Genomic DNA, 19,779 nt, shown 5'->3' on the forward strand with positions numbered 1-19,779 from the left:
TACAAATTAATGCTAAAACACCTGTAACTTAAACCCTCTCTCCTGAATAAAATTCAGGAAATTGTAAAACAATGATAATTCATGAGGTGGTAAAGTTGCTTGTATTTTCATCCAGACATCACAAATAAAATTAGTATACTTTTTCAAATTATACACTGTCCAAACAACAGTCACATTAAAAACACTCCCAAAACGTGTGGTGGATTAAAAAAGATAGATTTTCAGACACAGGTTTTTATCCGTACATGTCAGAGCACCATCCTGTTTAGATCATTCTACACAAAGTCAGTGGAGCGTCCCGTCGTTACACAGCAGCACGTACTCCCTCACAGAGCTGGGAACGTCCAGTCTACTGACTGCAGAGCGACACCGGGCCCCGAGGTGCAGGCGGAGAGCACATCGACACAGGTGCTGCAGAGAGCGAGGCTGGCCGCTCCGCTGACGCACCAGCTCGAAGAAAGGCCGGTGGTCCTGAGGCAGAGAGGGAGAAAAACAGAGAGATGCTCGAGAGCTGGATGGTGAAGAGGAATAGGAGAAGTGCTTGGACTCACCTCCTTTATGTCAGCAGACACGGAGTCAATCCATTCACAGGGAGGGACGGACGTGTAGGAGTTCAGCATCACCTCCAGGGTGGCAGGACAGAGGAAGCACTGCTTCAGCATCTGCAGGGAGGACAGAGCAGGTAAGAAAAAGTCTCCATGACAGGATATTCAGCTACTTTAAAGGTTCAGTGAGTTGGATTTAGTGACACCCAGTGGTGAAGTTGCATATTGCAGCTGAACACCCCTCACCTCACCCTCCCCTTCCAAACATTAATGAGAACCCGTGGTAGCCTGCAGTTGTCATAAAAACTCAAAAGAGGTTAAGTTTGTCCACTTTGCGCTCCTGTAAACAACAGGGGGGCCTCCGTAGAGAGGACCTGCTCTTAAAGTAAATTTAAAGTATTTAAATATAAAGGTCCCATTCTAGAGGAAAGAAAGCAACAACTCATACAATTTGGATTAAACACACTAGTGAAAACATCACTAGGATTATTGAATATAACATTTCTGTCAATTGATTCCGTTAAAAGAGAGGAGAAGGTTGGTTTCAGGAGTTAATCCTTCTCCGACTGGTCTGAAAGGACATTTAACTGGATCACGTGTAAAAGCCATTTTGTTCCTTTGATTATTTAAACTAGTCTTACAATTGTCTTCGTCATAAGAGCATTACAAATCCTGAGCTTTAACTTGAAATAGGGGTATTTGACAGTCTCCCAAAATATGAATGGGTATTATGCATATTCACAATCACTTATTTTATGATAATAATTTTTCCCTCTGATTTTCTCTACTTTAGTTTTTTATTGTATAACTTTTGAAATACTGTTTGCTCTATTTAAGTCTGGTTCAAACATCACTGACATGGTGTGTGTCTCAGCAGTTTGAAGCTCTGGCCTAAAGATGTGGTCATTTCACGGATGTCAAATTGTTTCCAGATAAAGTTCCATGACTCAAATCTGCAATGTGAAGGAATTTATCCTTTTTTCCCACAATTCCTTTCTCCCTCTTACCTTTTATATCCCCTCTGCATTAGCTAACACTTAATTCACATGCACGAGTCATGAAATTCTCTCAGTGTGGGTGATGATCGGAACCTTTGGTGAAACGGTCTTGGCTCCGTGGTTGAGAAGGGATCGTGCCACTTCTTCTGGCTGCTGGTCCAAGTAATCTTCCACCACCTTAAGGAACAAGAACAAGAGTGTTCATTCCACTGCCTGAGCTGAATATATGGCCATCTTTCAAAATACCAAATTTGACTTCTCTCCCTCCTCTGCTACCTGCAGCAGACAGTCCATCGGTGTGAATCCTGCACAGTTTTCGACGTTAACCTTTGCTCCGTGCTGCAGGAGGACGTCTACGATCCTGGAGCAGCAGTTGGCGCAGGCGTTGTGCAGGGGTGTGTGCTGCTTCCTGCCCGCAGTTCTGGGGTCAGCTCCCGCGTCCAGCAGCATTTGAATCACTCGGAGGTAGCGGCCGGACTCGGACGGCCTCTCGGCTCCGGAACAAGCAGCGTTCAGAGGGGTCTCCCCCTCTCTGTTCGTGACCAGCACGTCCACCCTGTGGCTCAGGTAGAGCTCCACGTGCTCCTCCAGGCCTCGTCGAGCCGCCACGTGCAGAGGTGTGAGCCTCGACTCCCTCATCTTCACGTCGACCTCCGCACCTCCATCCAACAGCAACTCGGCACAGCTGAAACAAAGTGCACAGGTTATGATCACACTGAGCACAAGCATCAACGTCTACAATAACAAAAAACATCTTTTCTCACAAATGTTAGTTCTGCTTAATCTGGTTCTTAATCTGGTTCGCTGCTGCCACCGCAAACGACAAAGGCAGGCTGAAGCGTATCATCCGCTATGCTGAGAAGGTGATTGGCCGCAATCTGCCATCATCTCTACAGGACCTGTTTGCCTCGAGGACCCTGAGGCGTTCAGGCAAGATTGTGACCGATCCTTCTCACCCGGGTCACAAACTCTTCGAGGTTCTTGCATATTGCACATCCACATTTCACTCCTGTTTTGCATTTGACTTTTTATTTAACTTTTTATATCTTGTATATATCTGTTTTGCATTTTACTCTTTATTTAACTTTTTATATCTTGTATATATTTTTGTTTTGTTTTATATACAGTTATTTCTTTCTTATGTGAAGTACTTATTGTGTTTTTATGCTTTATGTTAAATGTATGCACCTATTTACCAAAGAAAATTCCAGGTAGGTGTAAACCTACTTGGCAATACATTCTTTTTGATTCTGATTCTGAAAATGAAAATAAAAATGAAATGGTTCATGAAGTGATATTCTCAAACCTTTTAGGAAAAGTGGAATTTTCTTATATTCTTGTCAGGCCATTGACCTTACTTTTAAAAGTGATAGTGACTTGACTTCAGTGAACCCTGAAGACAATGTGGGCCCAACAGAGAGCAGAATGGTGTTTCTAATGTTCTGTAAAATTATCAGTTTGCTTTTCCACTCACTGGAGAGACTCTGCAGAGTTGCAGAGGTGAAGAGGAGCGCTGCCGTCTGCAGTCAGAACCTCAGGGTCTGCTCCATGGGACAGCAGCAGCCGGACGCAGACAGCGTGGCCGCCCATGCAGGCGTCATGGAGGGCGCTGTGACCTCCGGGGTCATCGTTCACCTCGGCTCCACGAAACAGCAGCTCCTCCACACAGCCTGCTTGTCCTCTGCTGGCAGCCAGACGCAACGCTGAGGTCTGCTTCACCCTGGAGCTCAGCGTCCACATGCCTGACGAACACCACAGAGGAGATGTCACATAGTCAAAACACTGACGGAGGATGAGAACAAAGAAGTCTCACCCATCTCTGGAGTCCACACCATCTCCTCCTGCACCGTCTCCATCAGAGCGTTGACCATCCCTGGGTCCTTCAGCACCGCATACACTCCCCTCATGTCTCCAAACATGAAGGTGTTGTGGATGGCCGTGTCCCTGCAGCGGACCTGGGACGGAGGGGCCCGGACCTCCTGGAGCTTCTGCTGCCTGGGAGGAGGCCTTGGAGCCCGGGGCAGCGGCGCCCGGGTCAGGGCTCTCCTCTCGGCCAACGCTCGCCGAGCATTCTCCCAGTCCTGAAACTCCTGCTCCAGTCTCAGAGAGCGCAGGGACGTGGACGTGAAGGGAAATGTGTTCCCTGACATGACACCTTAGTGGTCAGTGCAAGAGAGGTGACTATTTTCGCAGCTTCAAAAAAAAAAATACAGGTTTGGAAAGAGAATTTCTTTAGTGTAAATAATAAGCTGAAACTTCATACAGAAAATCCTCTAAAGCGAAAGGGTGTTTCCTCACATACCCTGAGCAGCGCTGTTTACATAAGGCAGCTTACACATTTTCCTCACCCTTCACTGGAAATGCAGTGAGTCACTGGGGTCCAATCAGAAGTCAAGTGATAACTCCCATTCCTCTGTTCAGCTGCGTTCCCCTTCAAGTTAAAACCATGACAATAAAAGTGAAACGACCTTTTCCCTATGAGCTCAGTCACAAGATTGTTGCTCAAGCACAACTTCAGCACTAGTTAATAATAGATCGGAATGCAAGCTGACACTCGATCTATCCATTTTAACCACTAGATGGCAGCATTGGTCCAGCATGTTAAAAGCCAACACAGGTAACTCCAAGACCAAAGAAAGGTCAAGATAGACAACATCCTAATTCATTCACAACTTTCAAACTGTGTTGTAGAATATTATAATATTTGGTTTGCTAAAATGTAATCATTCACCTCTAACATTACTTGCAGATAACTAAGATGCTTAACGTACTTGTAGATGTTAAATGCTCAATTTTTCTGAGTATTGAATTATTTGGTCAGTGTTTGCCTTTACATTGATTAATGATTAAATGATTAAATCATGAATTAGATCTCTTGACATTGAAATAAAGAATGCATATAGTTTAAATTGAGGCATAAATGGTCTATATGGCCTATATAAGGTCTACATGGTCAAAAATTATAAAAAAGATAAAAATATAATATAATGTTATATAATTTTCCTGTCACGATAAATGTCATATAGTTATGACAGATAATTATTAATATAATAATTTTGTGTGTGTTCTTTAAGTTTAAAGACAGTTAATTGCAAACCTTCTCACCATGCTTGCATAATGTGTAAGTATTTAAGATAAGATAATCAATATTTGCTGGACTTTTGTTATATTATTGCTATTGATGACAATTATATTGCGATATTTACATTGATTTATTGCCCTAGTTTACATAAAACCACAGGAAGACTACAAAACAAAGATGAATGTACCTGGTCCAGTTTTTATGCTTCAGGACGACTTTCCTGTTTGCTTCTGCCTTTCATTAAATCCAATAATACTATTACGTTCACTTGTATTCCCTGTTTCATTCATTTGCTTTATCCTCATTGCAACTGCTGTGATTTTCTGAAAAGCTTCTTTTTGTCTTGTTTTTACAACTAGTCACCAAAGTTCTATACAAATCAACCCGCCACGGAACGCGGTGACGGATATCCTGAGGAGTGAACCCTCTCGATCGGCTTCAACACTTTTTCTGTAAACATTGTCTACGTCATCACGTCGTGTTTGAAGGCAGCGGCGCGTTACGGAGGAAAAGTAACTTCACACACAGCTCGTGATTTTCTCCTCTTCAGTTTATAAACACGTGTGTTGAATGGCATCGAGCGTCTCGCTGCATCGGAACCATCCCGCACGGCTTTCGTCCGCCTGCCTGCGATGGTGAGTGAGCAAACACGCTTCAGCTAACGAGGCTAACGCAGCACATGCTAATAAGACATTAGTTTGGGTCTATAACACGTTTAAATGCAGTTTATCACACCGTGTTGTATGTAACAAGTGTGTGTTGTTGGTGTTTCATTCCTGTGTCACAGACCTGTCAACTCAACGGCCTGTTCAGCATCGGGGAGGACTTCGATGATGAGGTGAGTGCCTGCAGAGACACACACACACACACACACCCACACCCACCCACACACACACACACACACAAACACACACACCCTCTCTTAGCTCCTTCACCCATAACCTAACCAAGATCTAACCCTAACCCCTCAAGTGAGGACAGGTCAACATGTCCTCACTCTATAGGGTCAACGCTTCAAATGGTACAGGAGCACACACACACACACACACACACACACACACACACACCACACACCTCATAGCTCCTTAACCTAACCTTATCTAACCCTAACCCCTAAAGTGAGGACAGGTCAACATGTCCTCACTCTATAAGGTCTACGTTTCAAATAGTACAGGAGCACACACACTTGATATTCAGCTGCTGGTGAACTGTCAGCTGTCTGTCCCCTGATGATCGTCCATCTGTGTCTCCCAGGACCTGCCGGGGACGGACTGGTCTGTCCGCTCGGCGTCCGGAGCCTCCGATGTGGCAGCTGTGGTGTCCTCCTGCTCGCTGCGGGCCCCCGGTGCCGCTCACACAGAGCCGGGGAGGAAGCCCCTCCAGCCAAGTGCCCAGAGATCAACTGCCACGTTTGATGCCACCGCCTCAAGCAGCAGCAGCAGCAGCAGCAGCAGCAGCAGCAGCAGCAGCAGCAGCAGCACACACACTGCTGCTGCTGGACAAACTGTTGTTGTGGGTTTAAGACAGCTCTCCTCTTCCTCCTCCTCCTCCTCCTCAAAGCTTCCCTCCCTCCGTCCTCCCACACAGAAAAACACGACTTTGGCCCAACAGCCGAAGCCCTGTGCAGCCGAGGATGATTTTGATGATTGGGATGTTGACCTGGCAGACCTGGACGAGTGTGACGGCCCGATGGGTCCGCCGCCCCAGCCTCCAGCCCCCTCTCCATCTGCGCCCACAGCCGAGCCAGCATCTTCAGCCAGGACGCTTCGAGCGCCGACCTGTGGAGGGTTACAGACGCCGCCCGGTCGGACGCTGAGGGAGGTCAACGCCGCACGTCAACCATGTAGCTCATCTAATCACAACCTGCCCTCCCGGACCCTCTCGTCTACTCTGGTGCGATCTCCGCTTCCCCCCCGCCCTGCTTTCCTGCCTCCACACAGTCCTGGGGTTTTTCCGGGCCTCACTGCCACTTCTCCTGCGCCGAGCCCCATTTCCAGGACACTAATCCGACCCCAGCCGCCGCAGAGACTATGGTCGACTCCAGCATCCTCCCCTCAGGCCCGGGGCTTCTTTGAGACAGTCTCCCCAGCCCCCTCCTCCTCCTCCTCTATGAACTCCACCATGCTCAGCCCTCATCCCCTTCGCACACCGCTCCTCACCAACCGGCTGGTCCAGCTTGTATCCGCTTCCAATAGGCTTCCTTCAAAAAGGCCTCACTCGGAGCCTCACAGGACCAGGACCCGGCGGTTCCCCGGGCCCGCTGGATTCCTGCCACAACAGGTGAGAACCATCCGGCCGTGGTGCTCTTCCTCTGCCATTCAGCTGTACTTCCTCACATCTGTTGGTATCTTCCAGGTTTCAGGGACAGTTAAATCCCATGAAAGCTCCCCTGATGGTTTGCTCTAGTCAGAATTTATGCCGCTGCTCTGTAGATCTGCCACCCGGACACTAATGAAATAACTGATGGAGAAATCTATCGGTTATGTGTTTGTTTTTCCACCATATGATAATTTGCTTGCTCTCTCTCAGGCACAAGGGCAGAGCCTGGACGATGTAGTGGTTTCTGTCCCTCACACCCCTGCTCACGGTGCTGTGGCCCGCTCACCAAACCAGGTAATAAAACCACTGAAACCCAAATCAAACTATCAACCAAATCTTTGATGACAGCTGGAACTGTGACCCTGTGACTGACATATGTTTTATGTTTTAATTTGCAACCGTCTGTTGATAATTTTCCTCATTATTTGATTGTTTGGTTCATTTAATGGCAGAGTAAAGTGGCAGTCTCCCGAAGCTCCTTCCAACATCCTCCTTATAATTTTATTATCATATAAAAATAGGAACATTGGTAAATGTATTATTTTTGCATAAAGGACTAATTTAATTTCAAAATTTTGTTTTGATCAATACTTATCAGTTATTTGACAAATTGTTTACCTCGTGACAGAAGTCAGAGAACACAATGCTTCTGTAAAACCCTTATATTTATCTCACATTAGGGGAGTGGCAGCAGCATGCTGACCCTCTCCTCTGCCTCTCACCCAGTGCATGCTGGGATAGGTTCCATGAAAAGGACAAGGGAGTGTAGAATAAAACTTAAGTGATTTGCACTCAAAGAGACAAGAAATGACAACTCCTGAAGAACTGGTGCATTCAAGTCCTTTTTCCGTGCAGAACACAAGAGCAGCACATAATAGTTGAGGCTTCGATTGTTCAATGACTATTTCAAGGGCTTCTCAACAAATGCTTTTAGAATCATCTCTGGATTTTTTTTTTCTATTTCATAACAACATGTTGTACATCAACATGACTTGAGGCCAATTCTTCATCAAGGTCTTTTTTTCTTTATGAGTCTCTTCCACCTTCAAAACCAAACAGAGACGAGGTCCTGCTTTATATGTGAAATAAGGCTATATCCTCAAATATATGTCAAAAAGATCCTGGACCACACAAGCATTTTAGTTCCACTTCAGTCATAGTCTCTGTGCATATTTACACATCGTGCAGTTCACGACCATTCATATAGAATGGGCATTTTTGTGTGTGAAGGTGTAAACAGGAAGCAGATTGTCCACTCACTGTGCAGGAGGCAGGACGTTACGTACAAATTCTGCTGCAGAGATCACATTTTGCAGCACATTGACACTAGCGTCGGCTCTTATCACCAAAAGTTGTTTTTTTTCTTGTCTTCCACGAAGGATCTCCTGCTGTGTTCTCATGTGGGCTCATATGCCGGAGTTTTTAAGAGGGGGCTGGCCGGAGAAAGTCCAGAGCCTCTGACTCTTGACATTTGTGTCCACACATTAAACCCCTCTGTGAGGAGATTATCCGGAGGTTCTGTGCAGCTCTGAAAGCAGCAAAAAAACACTATGAACTAGAAACAGACTTATGACGGTGTGGGACTGTTTACATGCCTTTTTTTTCGCCGCTGGTCGTCAAATTTTGACTGATAATAATGAATCAGGAAGTGAATGTAGGGGACATTGTCTCTAAATGTCTGTTTAGCTCGTCTGTACGAAAACTGTTTTCAAATTAAAACAGGGCCAGCTGCATTTCTAAACTCTTCTGTTTTAGGAGTTGGAAACAATAGAGTTGTTTGGACACCAGGCTTAACGAAACAAGATACATTTTAAATTTAAACGTAGCAGTGTGGATTTAGCCTGGCTTCTCAACAGAAATGTCTTAAAAATGTCTATAAGTCACTAATCACATGAGCACAATGTCCGTTTTGTTTAGCTGATGATTCGGCTTTTGGATTTGATTTAAAGGTTTCCAGCTCCCAAACGGAAGAGGACGAGTTCAGCGGCGGTGCCTGGGCAGCGATGAAGGCAGAGATGGGATTGGATGAGCGGAACCCGTCGTGCTTCCTGCAGACCTACAGTGTGGTCATGGTGCTTCGAAAGGTGAATCCCGTCGCTCTCACACTCTTCTCTGTCGCTCAATTACACCAACCAACTCCCGAAAACAGTCGTCCTCAGACAGGTTTACTCGAGCACTGAAACTGGGGCTGATATTTAGGTCAAGCAGTTTATTCAATAATTTCTCCGCCATCCGAACAGACTGGGTTTCGCTACAGGAAGTCAGCTGCCATAATCAGGACAAATGACTCCCTGTACTGGAGGTGTTTTGTAATTATAAACCGTACAATCACCCATCAATCACTCTAATGGAGACCATGCTGTTATTCTGCTCCTTCTGCGTGTCGGCCCCTGTGGAATAACTTATCAGTGTGTTTGAGTGGCAGTCGTCGTGAGAGGGCTTCCACGTGTCGGCTTGACGCCGCGCTCGCCTGTCATCGGCACCATTTGCATGCACAGTGTCACTCTTAGCACTCTGGCTCAACTCAGTGAGGTTAAGCTGTTTACACAAAAATTTAAGTTCCAAAAATCCCTGTTTGAAATGGACCCTTCCCTGCTTCTGTTGACTGAACAGTAACATGGTCCGTCCAGGGCAGCCGAGGGAGAGAAGGATCCCGACAGCAAATACACATCATTGCTGTTTATTTGTTGACAGCAGGAAATCTCCAAACACAAACTCTGACATTTGTTCTGATGATGGGAACCAAAAGTTAGAGGAATAAGATGATTAATGTAGTAGGAGGGGTTTATTCATAGAGATGGACAGTTTTGGTTTTTATTGAATTAAGTTTCATAAGTAAAATATTATGGTGTAAAAAATTATATCTTTGTGCTATATGAATCGGCAATGTTTCCTAAGATGTTAGCAAAGCCTTATAACAAAGAAATGTAATTACTTTACAGTTCAACCTTGAACTCTATTATAAATAACAATAATTAAAAAGAAAACGAAAATGCAACAAAATAGATAAACCTTTCTTGCATAAAATGTGAACATTGCATCTTGATTGTTTTTAGTGTCAAACAAAAGGTTTCATATCTGTAAACAAACACAGATATTGTACAGAGATGTCTGTGAAAGGCTCTGATTGGCTGATTTTTGTCTTTTCAAATGAATGAACAGAATAACTGGCAGTCAACAAAGGGTAATGTGTGTGTTTTTTAATTTCTTTAATATAGGCTGCACTGAAGCAGCTGGCAAAAAACAAGGTGCCTAACATGGCCGTGCTTCTGAAGAGCATCGTCCACACAAACACTGATGCCAAGGCCGTGTTCAAGGATCCCACAGGTACTGTACATGGACACACACACACAAACACACACATCGATTTTTTTGAAAATAATTAAAGCCTCATTGATGAAACGTGTGAGTTAATTAAAAGATCTTGACGCGAGAAAAGAAAAAGACTGTTTAAAACTGTCAAGTGATTTTGAATAAAAGAGAGCGAGAAGTGGAGGATAAGCAGTGAGCCGTTACAGTATACTATCACGTGCACCTCCGTGCCCTCTGACTGTTTCCGCCTGCTCGCTCCTTGCTTGCTTCAGCCTTTCTTTCTGATCATCGTCTTAGCTTTGCCGCGGTTGCCATGGCGCCCAGAGAGCAGCCACACGAGGTGTACAGATTATCAACACTCCGGAGTGGATGTTCTACTCGACACCAGACTTAAGTGCTTATTAGTGATTCAATTGCAGTAGATTGGCATCAGCAGTGGGTGGGTATTAAGTGCTTCTGACACCACCAGGGACCATTCTGTCAGTAATGTGCCTCCCACCAGTCAGAGGTCTGCATTTTTTTTTTCTCCAGCAGGCAGCTATCGCCTGCTGAAGCTGCGGTGATTAACACCAGCCCTGAAAAGATTAGCAGGTTAGTGGAGTAACGTGAAATTGACAGATTAATCATGTAAGTCATTAAAAACCAAGAATGCACAGACAAAAAAAATCTGGCTTTAGCTTCTGCATTGAGAGGATTTACTGCTTTTCTCCGGGTCGTTCGGGACATTTTAAATTGAACATCTTTAAGGTTTTGGTGACAATTTGATTTTATTCAAGAAGTCCCCTTTTTTTTTTTACAAAGGCAAATATCTCCTCCACATGCACTTTGTCTGCAGATACAAGTCATTTCTACATATTTGCCAAGTTGAATTTCTCATGCTGATCTTACTTATATGTTATTGATTAGGATGAGGCTGGGAGGATGATTGCACTGTGCACACGTCTGCAATGAAATTACATTTTATCCATTTGAAATAGTAAAACCATAGAAAATCCACATGAGGTGGATGATGTTATCATGGGACTGCCACAAATAACGGTTATCAAAGACACAGAGCAGTGTAAAAATGTTATATTCATCGTTAAACTGTGACGAGCAGCACCAGTTTACGTGATTAACAGGAAACATTGCATATTATTCACATATTTTATAGTTGATGTGGAAAAATAGCTGCTTATTTGCATATTTAGCAAACATGGAGCAACATTAGCGTTAATCTGAGTCTGACGTTTTTTCATGGGTACCTGACAAATGAAGTATAATATTTGATGTACGGATGTTTGGTGCCGAGTGTGCAGTGAACACTGGAATCATCAGAGCTGTCTTGCGCCTCCTATGAGTGAAGACAACTACTTTGGGCTTGTTTGATTCTAGAGTTAATGAGACACGTATTTCCCAGAAACACACAAGGGTTCCTACGCAGTTCCCCTGTCACAGAACATGAGACGCGCACGGCCAGGACATCATGGTTAAAGTGACAAGAACGATTCGGATTCATGACCCGACACCAGCCATTAATACATAAATGTCAGTTTGCGTGGGAGGAGCGACAGAGACAAGCAGAGACACATTTACTCACAGGCTGCAGACAGGAGAGAAGTTATCCTGCATAATATCACAAAACACGGTGTTCCTCTGAACTTCATTGTTGCAGAAGAACTGTTACAAACAATTAGCTCAAACAAACTCAGTGAGTCGAGTGATGAGTTTGTCACCTTTCATGTTGCGTCTTCTTTTTTTTTCCCCTGTTGATATAAAACATGAAGGGGAGATTCAGGGAACTGTGCACCGGCGTCTTCTGGAGGAAAGAGCGGAGGAGCTGAAGGTCGGAGCCGTGCTGCTGCTCAAACAAGTAAATCTCACCACCACTGTTTGTTAGAACTTTAATTTCAGTCATGATCGTAACTGCGGTTTAATTTTAGCTTCAGGAAAATGCACAGTGGTTACAGATCTGGTTTGATTCAGTTTCACCGATCCTTTGTCTTTGTACAGGTCGGTGTGTTTTCCCCCTCCCATCGGAACCATTACCTGAACGTGACTCAGAACAACCTGCTGAGGATCTACACCTCTGATGGAGTCAGTCTGTCCTCCACTCAGCTCCCCCCACTCGTCCTGGTAAGTGAGTGTGTGTGTACTCTCAGCCGGAAAGGAATCGCACAGTTGTATTCCTCCAAATATAAAATCTGTCGTTCAGACTGGCGCCGTCACACTGCCAAAACAGTTTTTTTCCTCTCTCTATCAAGGAGCCAATGTTGCAGTCAGCCGCTCAGCCTCCCACCATCCGCCGGGAGCCAGTGTCTCAGATGCATCTGGTGTTTGACGAGGAAGAAGACGAGGGACAAGAGGGTGGAAGAGGCACAGAGGGAGGTAAAGACCCTCAAGCCCCAACAGACGGCAGACTCCGCTCCAGTGGAGGACCCCAACAGCCTGCTGGGAATCCAGCACCACAGCACCCAGACTGGGATGCAGGTGGGGAGTCTCATATTGTCTGTAATAATACTGGTTACAGAAGGAAAGAGATTAATTCAGATTTTCCAAATAAAACAGATTGAGTGCGAATATTTAATGTTTTTGACTCTTAGGCCTTGAATAAAATATAAGAGTAGCAAAACAACGTGACTTCTGATTCCACTGTTCTTCACTACAGCTGCAACCAACCAGTGTTTTCATTCTTATTCATCAACTAGAATGTCACACAGTAGAGCTCATACCTCTGCCAACAGTTCATTTATGGAACCACATTAAAATTGACCAGATCCAGATTTTGATTTGAAACTGCCCCAAATTACACACATTTTAATATCAGCCTCATCACAAGCAGGGAATTATGAGATCGGTAGAGGAGTTTTTGCATAATCCTGCTAAATAACAACTCTTTGCCGGAGATAACTATTATTCAGTAGTAAAATGTGACGATTCACAATACTGGATAAAGATGTGATGTGAATAACCCATTTTTCATTCCCTAACTTGTTCTTCGTCTGTTGTGCAGATGATGACTTGGACGAGCTCCTGGGAGAGTTGCCCGAGGACACCTACAGCCTCTGATGTAACTTTTCATCAGCAAATGACTGTCTCCACTGACTCGAGTTCTTTCATGGCGGACTGATTGTGAACCTTTTCTTTCCCTGACATCGCTTCTTGAGAATCAGAGTTGCCTGACGGCTGCAGAGACAGAGACAGAGTGTACTACTGTGTTCAGCACCGAGTTAAAAAACCCCACGGAGTATCATCCTCAGTTAATTTGTTGTCACAATCTCATTGTTCTGCATCATTGGTGATTGGTGTGTTATAAGAAGCAGTCACTCGAAGCCAACACGTGCTCGTTAACTAATCACAAAGCTCCAGAAATCCACCCAGTTTGATTTCAACTCCACTTCTCACATTCTCATAAAGACTGTAATTATAATTAGAAATCGTGTGTGTGTGTGAGTCCATGTCGAAGAAAAAAAATCCTCTCACTTTTCCTTCATTCTTGTCGATCGTCACTCCTGCCTCATTGACCTTGAAATGAAACACACATATGCACATCATAGATTTTCGAATTATACAAAATGAAAGCAAAGAGCAACATGTTTTTCTCTGCTACGTTTTAGTTTTGTCCGTGCCCTCCTCTTATCGGCTGTGTCCGTTTATCTGAGCCTCGGAGAGGAGTGGATAAACTGTGACCCGGCTTGTTGCCGTGCATTAAGAGGTGTATCAGAGGTTGTCAGGCAGGGATTGCGGCGAGGAAGTCTGGAGTCCCGTGGGATCTGTTTGACCACGAAGCGTTGATCCTTGCCTTAACAGGCTCTTATGGAGACTCCCAACAGGATGTGAGCCCCGGATCCAGACTCCTGCACTGCCCCCTGCATGCCTCAGAAACACTGGAACAGATTCAGGTTAATCCTCAGCCTCTTTGTGATGTCGTCTCTGATGCTGCAGCAGAAATTTCTTGGCTTGTGTTCAGAAGAGAGGGAGGGGGGGGCAGGGGGATGATGAAACATGGTGCGTTTGTAGTCATCCCAAATACGTCTGGCTTTCTCGTCTTAGCTGTGGGACTGAAATAAGTTTACAGCACAGTCTGTAAGCTTTTGCACAGTGACACGTTTTGTGCTGCCTTGGCTCAGAACAATTGATCTTAGACAATGACTCTGAGGGTGAAGGGCTGAAATATGGGGACATTTACATCCATATGCTATGAACGGAGCAGAGATGTCCCTTTCCTCCTGCTTCAAAAATTGTGGTATATGTTTTTTAAGGGATTTAAGCCTCATTTGAATTTGATATGGATTTGAATGGCATTAAAGGGACGATTCACCCAGATTTCACACTCATTCCGCTTAGTATCCTGACTTGTCCAGGTTTAAAATTAATTGCTCCTAAAATCACTGGCAAAACACATAAAAACAAGTCGGCAGCAGCATGTCTTTCCAAAAATAGTTTCCAGGTTACTGTGAATAATCCACACTAATGACCAGGACACTGTTTCTGGAAGAGAGATGTTAATGTTAGGTGTTTTGGCATGTAATTTTTCAAGCAGAACAAACTCATTTCCGTTCTTTGTACAAACATAAGGACAAAAAAAACTGCCTTTTTCTAGCTTGATATTACCACAAGTTATTGAAAAAGATTATTGTCATTTGAATGAGCGTTTAGGTTTGAGGGTGTTTACAGCCACAGCATATGAGGTGAACAGATTTAAGTGTGTTCACCAGTTAAGTGCAACATCAACACTTTAACCTCAACGCTACTGATTAAATTCAAATCCAGGCTTCTGAACCAAACCACAAAATACATATGTCACTGTCCATACACTGAAGAGCTGCTGTTTATAGTACATTTCGCAGATCAGGACTCCACAAAGCGTCCCTAGCTGAAACCTCAGGGGTCACCATGATGATACATATACTTGAAACCCCTCACGGCAGGTTGCATATGTTACCAGCTAAACTAAAAGATGGTAATTTCTCTATAATTTGTATGACTTGGATACTGTTTATGTACCTTAAGGAGACTAACAAGTAAGTGACAGGAAAGATGTGAAGTCTGAAAAGATCAGAGCCTCGTTTAAAGAAACATATTTTTCTTCTTTCCTATTAAACATCTCAATGATCTGTTCGGCAGCTCTTGAACCAAATAATATGTATGGCTCTTGTTACATAAATGAAAGAAATATTTGATTGTTGCCATTTTCTTGAGAAACACTGGATACTGTCCTTTTCAAGCGTCTGATCATTCTCCAAATTAAATGATCCAAGAAAGTGGGGGAGCATTTAATTAATCGCTCATAACTGTCCATGATATCTGTGATGAGGGGTTAAAGTTAATGAAGTCAGAAGGGTAAGTAAACACAGAACATCGAAGTGTCGCTGCACACCAGCAGGGGGTAGCATTTCACAGCCTGCCTGGCAGTTCAGGTCCTAGTGGACCTCATTAGTCAAGTTCATCGGTTTATGAGAGCGAAGTGACATCCAACACCCAGTTAAGTGTCATGATGATAACAATCCTAATCGGAGGAGATCTTAATTTGACCAGAACAAGGCTCTCTGAATCTATCTCTGTGTGTGCGTGTGCGCTCTCTCCCTTATCGACACATCTACCAATTAAGACTTCCATAAAGAGGAGGGAGGCTCGGTTCCAAAAAGTCTGCAGCTATTGCTCACAATCTGGAATAATTTGCCCTTCAACTTCAGTCGCCTCTCATCTGCGGTTATAATGGAGTGGGCCCGGTCTGGCAAAATTTGGTGCTTCTGCATCATTATTTCCTGGTAACGGCATATTGTTGTTCATAATCCATTGAGATAGTCAAAAGTGTAATAACTCTTTCAGTCTAGTCATGCATATCGTATAAGACGTGCCTTATGACTGACAAAATACGATTTTTAAAAAAAGGGATCCTTATCTATGGTTTACTCTGCAAAGTATTGCTAACTCTGAGATTTGACCAGAGAGGCCGGAAATATCCAACAGGCATCTTTTTAAAAAAGTTCTGTCTTAAGGGGAGAGCTGATGACTCACAAAGGTTTGGAAAATTTAAAAAAATACATGTCAGGCAGGGGTCAGTGAAAGATTAAAATGTGCTCTACAGTACCAAAACAGAAAGAACAAAAGATGGGGCCCATTTAGAACAAATTACATTAGAGAGCATGACACTTATATAGTTTATATTTGAACTACAGTCCCATGATGATAACAAACGATTTATTACTTGAAGAGTGACAATGGACCTTGTTCTGTCAGTTGCTTTCTAGGAACACATTTTGAATTAAAAAAAAAAAAATTATGCTCAATTACATAATACAGTGAATACTATATGTTCACATGTGACATATACACAAGAAACAATTAAATAAATGAGGAACATGGTAAATGAAGCTGCTTCAAACAGTGTAAACCATCAGATCTCAACCCAACTGAACACCTAAGGGAGGATAACATGTTGGATAGCCCATCTTCTAACCCCCACAGCTTGTATCATTGTGTTCATTCAACCCTTAGTGGCTCTCAGCAGCATTTCAATGGTACTTTTATGTGTGTTTTCCTTTAGCCTGGCATCCATCTCTATGCAAACCTTTGTTAGAGTAGAGTAACACCTCTGTGTGATTATCAGATATCCATGATAATCCGAGGCAAGAAGGCAAATTTTATATCTTTGGCGTGTGACGGAAAGAATATACTCATATTTCATCATGTTGCACTGAGCTGTTTAAGTATTAAAACCTTGCAAATTAAAAAGAGAAGAATATTGCAAGGCTAATGGGCCTTACACCATTAATGATAATCCTGTGAATGGAAAGTTGGCTGGACGGATAAAGCCAGATAAGATTGCAGAAGCATGAAGCCTTATTTTCAACTCTGGAGACTGTTTAATCCCTGTAAAACTACGCTCATTACCTCGGTGGGAAAAGGGGAGATTTGCTTAATTAAGTTGTTAAGAAAGCAGCAAACCCTGCAGCCATCTGAGACCACAGCAAATTTCATTTGGGAGAAAGACTGTGATCGACTGACAAGTGTGTGTGTGTGTGGGTGTGTGTAAATAAGTGTGTCCTGAACAGCAAGATAAAAATACAACACCGTGTCTTTCAACTTCAGTAATTCTTTACTTTTAATTAGTGGCTCTGTGCACTTGCAGTTTTCTGAGCTTTGCCTCCAAGTGCAAAGCAATGGATGGATACACCAAGATTCACACAAAGCCTGCTGTTCATGAATGCTTTATAGGAAAATGCTACATGAAAACAGATTTATAAAAATAAAAAAAGGCTATTATAATCAAGACTTCGAGCCACAAAACTACAAAGTAGTCCATTCATGCTTCCTACAAATGAGAATCATCTCCAAAATCAAACCCACACCCAGACTTGGAAAAAGTAATTCACACAACTCCCTCCTCTCTGGCGTAAGCCATAAGTCACAAGGTCTCGAGGTTGAAATCTAAAGGTGACCGTGCTCTTGCCATCACGGCCCCTCGGCTTTGAAACATCCCACCTGAGGAGTATAAGGCTCACAGTCAGTGACATCTTTTAAATCACTTCTTACAACCGTTTTTATAGACTTTCTTTCATGTGGGGGTTTCTTTTCATCCTTTCTTTTACCTGTTAATTTATCTTCATTGTAATATTCCTGCTTTTATGTGTTCAAGTTCCCATGTGACATAAATTTACATATATTCATTTAATTTGAACACATCCTTGTTTCCAACCGCCTACAGGTGGTGGTCTGGCCTCCTCGTCACATTTCATCCTGCAGATTGTTATTTCTCTTATATTTACTTGTCTTGCTTTGCTGTCAAAGTGCTTTGGCACACTCTGTTTGAGTGCTATATAAATAAAATGTATTATTTGTATTATTATTATAATTAAGTAAGTATATTCGTGGCCGTAACACTTTTTTTATCAGTAAAATTGTGCAGTTTGTTACTCATGAAATTATTTATATTTTAATTTATTTAATTTAAAAAACAAACAAAAACAAAACGGAAAACAACAGGTGGTGATGTAGTAGCTGGGTTTTTATGAAATCTTTTTGTGAAATAAACTTTTATCAATTTTTAAGTCAGGTGGGGATTTTATTTTTCACCAGTAGGGTGACGCCACATCCGGCCGCCATCTTTGATTGACTTCAGGTGCGTCAGTTTCGCGGACAGCTGTAGAGGAAGAAGAGGAACATGTCGTAAACTCCAGCTGGAATATGGCGCCCCGCCCCTCTGACGCTGTTTTCCACCACACGTTGAGGACGAAGGGTTCATTCTTATCAGGATGAAGATGATGAAGAGGAGGACTGAAACATGGAGCTCCACAAACCGACCTGCTGCTAAACAACAACACAACAGGTGAGTTACTAGACAATTAATGTGATAAAACGCATTTCAACAATACAAACACACACAAATATCACAGTAAAATATTGCACTAACAGAAGTATCAAGTTTTACCAGGGTATTATATGAAGTTTTGTGCACAAAAAAATCTCAAGGTGTCACTTATATTCTCTATCAACTGATTATTTAGTAAAATAACAGGAAGAAACCTGTTGGAAGTTTTCTCAGAATACAAAGGTTAGTCTTTAAAAAAAACAATATTACAATTACAGCTTAATTATTGTATAAAGGGCTGATATTTGCTGTCTCAGAATTCTTTGCAAAACCTCCCACATATAGTGACAATATTTTGCCATGTAGTATTCCGCAGTGAATCCAAATTTGTATAACATACCAGACTATAGACCTATAGCATTTCCTATTTATGGACATGTTTATTATAATATTCCCCCAAATTCAGTATACGTCCAATCATCCTGGGGTTACATATGTTCATATCTCCACAAGCGATATTTCTGTAGTGAATATTATGTACATATTCTCTTTATTTTCTCATTTTTTTTATTTCAATGCTTTTCTTTTCTGCAGCTGTACAAATATAAATACTCTAACATGGGGTCAATAAAGTTAATTCTTGTGTTAAAACATCTAAATGAGTAATTGTCAAGTTGATAGCTGGTTTTAAAAATGACTTTGGATCAGAGAATTAAATATTAAAAGTAATTTTACAGACAGGTTTATTTTTATGTGTGGCAGTTGAATTTTGCCCATTACATTTTAATCACCTAACTAGTGTTGTGCAGTAATCACCCAATAATTTTGAAACAAGTAGGCTCTCAGTTTGAATTTTTAATCTTGTTTGAAACACTTCTCAGTACCTTAACTGTCTGTTGCTTCATTCGCACATTTCTCATTTCTAAGTTCACCATCGCCACCATGACGGTCATATCTCCAAACCTGCCATTTTTGGAGAACTTTAAAAGCAGGCACCTTGCCCTCCTTTTGCTCTGTGGGTTTTCTTTTTAAAGGTCGGCTTACTCCTTAATCCTTATTACTCCAGGATATCTATCCACATTTGTTCCTTGGTTGGCATTCATTTTGGAGCCTGTTCATATATGCTGGTGAAAATTTAAGATATTCTCATCAATTTTGTTTGAAGTTTTTTGAAATAAATTGTAATCTGACTCTTTTGCTAACAATCCACCATTGTTTCCTTTTTGTGTG

The 19,779-nt window shown here is 42.7% G+C and overlaps 2 protein-coding genes across 3 annotated transcripts; one reads left to right on the plus strand and one right to left on the minus strand.

Moving 5' to 3' along the window:
• Positions 1-77: 77 nt before the first annotated feature.
• On the minus strand, positions 78-4,048 carry asb16 (ankyrin repeat and SOCS box containing 16). Of its 2 annotated transcripts, XM_061090201.1 has the most exons (6): positions 3,357-4,048; positions 3,018-3,285; positions 1,820-2,228; positions 1,637-1,720; positions 552-662; positions 78-471 (listed from the first exon to the last, which is right to left on the minus strand). In XM_061090201.1, exons 1-6 carry the CDS (start codon positions 3,691-3,693, stop codon positions 286-288), a joined length of 1,395 nt encoding a protein of 464 aa, XP_060946184.1. In that variant the 5' UTR covers positions 3,694-4,048; the 3' UTR covers positions 78-285. The 2 variants fall into 2 exon arrangements, with proteins under 2 accessions (XP_060946184.1, XP_060946183.1); XM_061090200.1 differs by having other exon boundaries at positions 78-662.
• Positions 4,049-5,133: 1,085 nt separating this feature from the next.
• hrob (homologous recombination factor with OB-fold) lies at positions 5,134-13,980 on the plus strand. The gene is made up of 11 exons (XM_061090304.1): positions 5,134-5,260; positions 5,413-5,463; positions 5,880-6,034; positions 6,077-6,905; positions 7,155-7,238; positions 8,894-9,028; positions 10,163-10,271; positions 12,023-12,108; positions 12,249-12,371; positions 12,500-12,725; positions 13,249-13,980. The coding sequence occupies exons 1-11, from the start codon at positions 5,258-5,260 to the stop codon at positions 13,302-13,304; spliced, it is 1,857 nt and encodes a 618-aa protein (XP_060946287.1). The 5' UTR covers positions 5,134-5,257; the 3' UTR covers positions 13,305-13,980.
• The last annotated feature ends 5,799 nt before the right edge of the window (positions 13,981-19,779 follow it).

This window comes from Limanda limanda, chromosome 17, assembly GCF_963576545.1.
Source record: "Limanda limanda chromosome 17, fLimLim1.1, whole genome shotgun sequence".
In the NCBI taxonomy this organism is placed as follows: Eukaryota; Metazoa; Chordata; class Actinopteri; order Pleuronectiformes; family Pleuronectidae; genus Limanda; species Limanda limanda.

Bases quoted from the DNA above. Each gene is read 5' to 3' on its own strand.
- hrob (XM_061090304.1), top strand. The intron at 6,035-6,076 runs GTTTGATGCCAC...CAGCAGCAGCAG, and splicing joins GCCCAGAGATCAACTGCCAC to CAGCAGCAGCAGCAGCAGCA. The intron at 12,726-13,248 runs GTGGGGAGTCTC...TCTGTTGTGCAG, and splicing joins GCACCCAGACTGGGATGCAG to ATGATGACTTGGACGAGCTC.
- asb16 (XM_061090200.1), bottom strand. From the start codon at position 3,693: ATGTCAGGGAACACATTTCCCTTCACGTCCACGTCCCTGCGCTCTCTG. The intron at 2,229-3,017 runs GTGAGTGGAAAA...ACTTTGTTTCAG, and splicing joins AACTCTGCAGAGTCTCTCCA to CTGTGCCGAGTTGCTGTTGG. The intron at 663-1,636 runs GTTCCGATCATC...TCCTCCCTGCAG, and splicing joins CCAAGACCGTTTCACCAAAG to ATGCTGAAGCAGTGCTTCCT.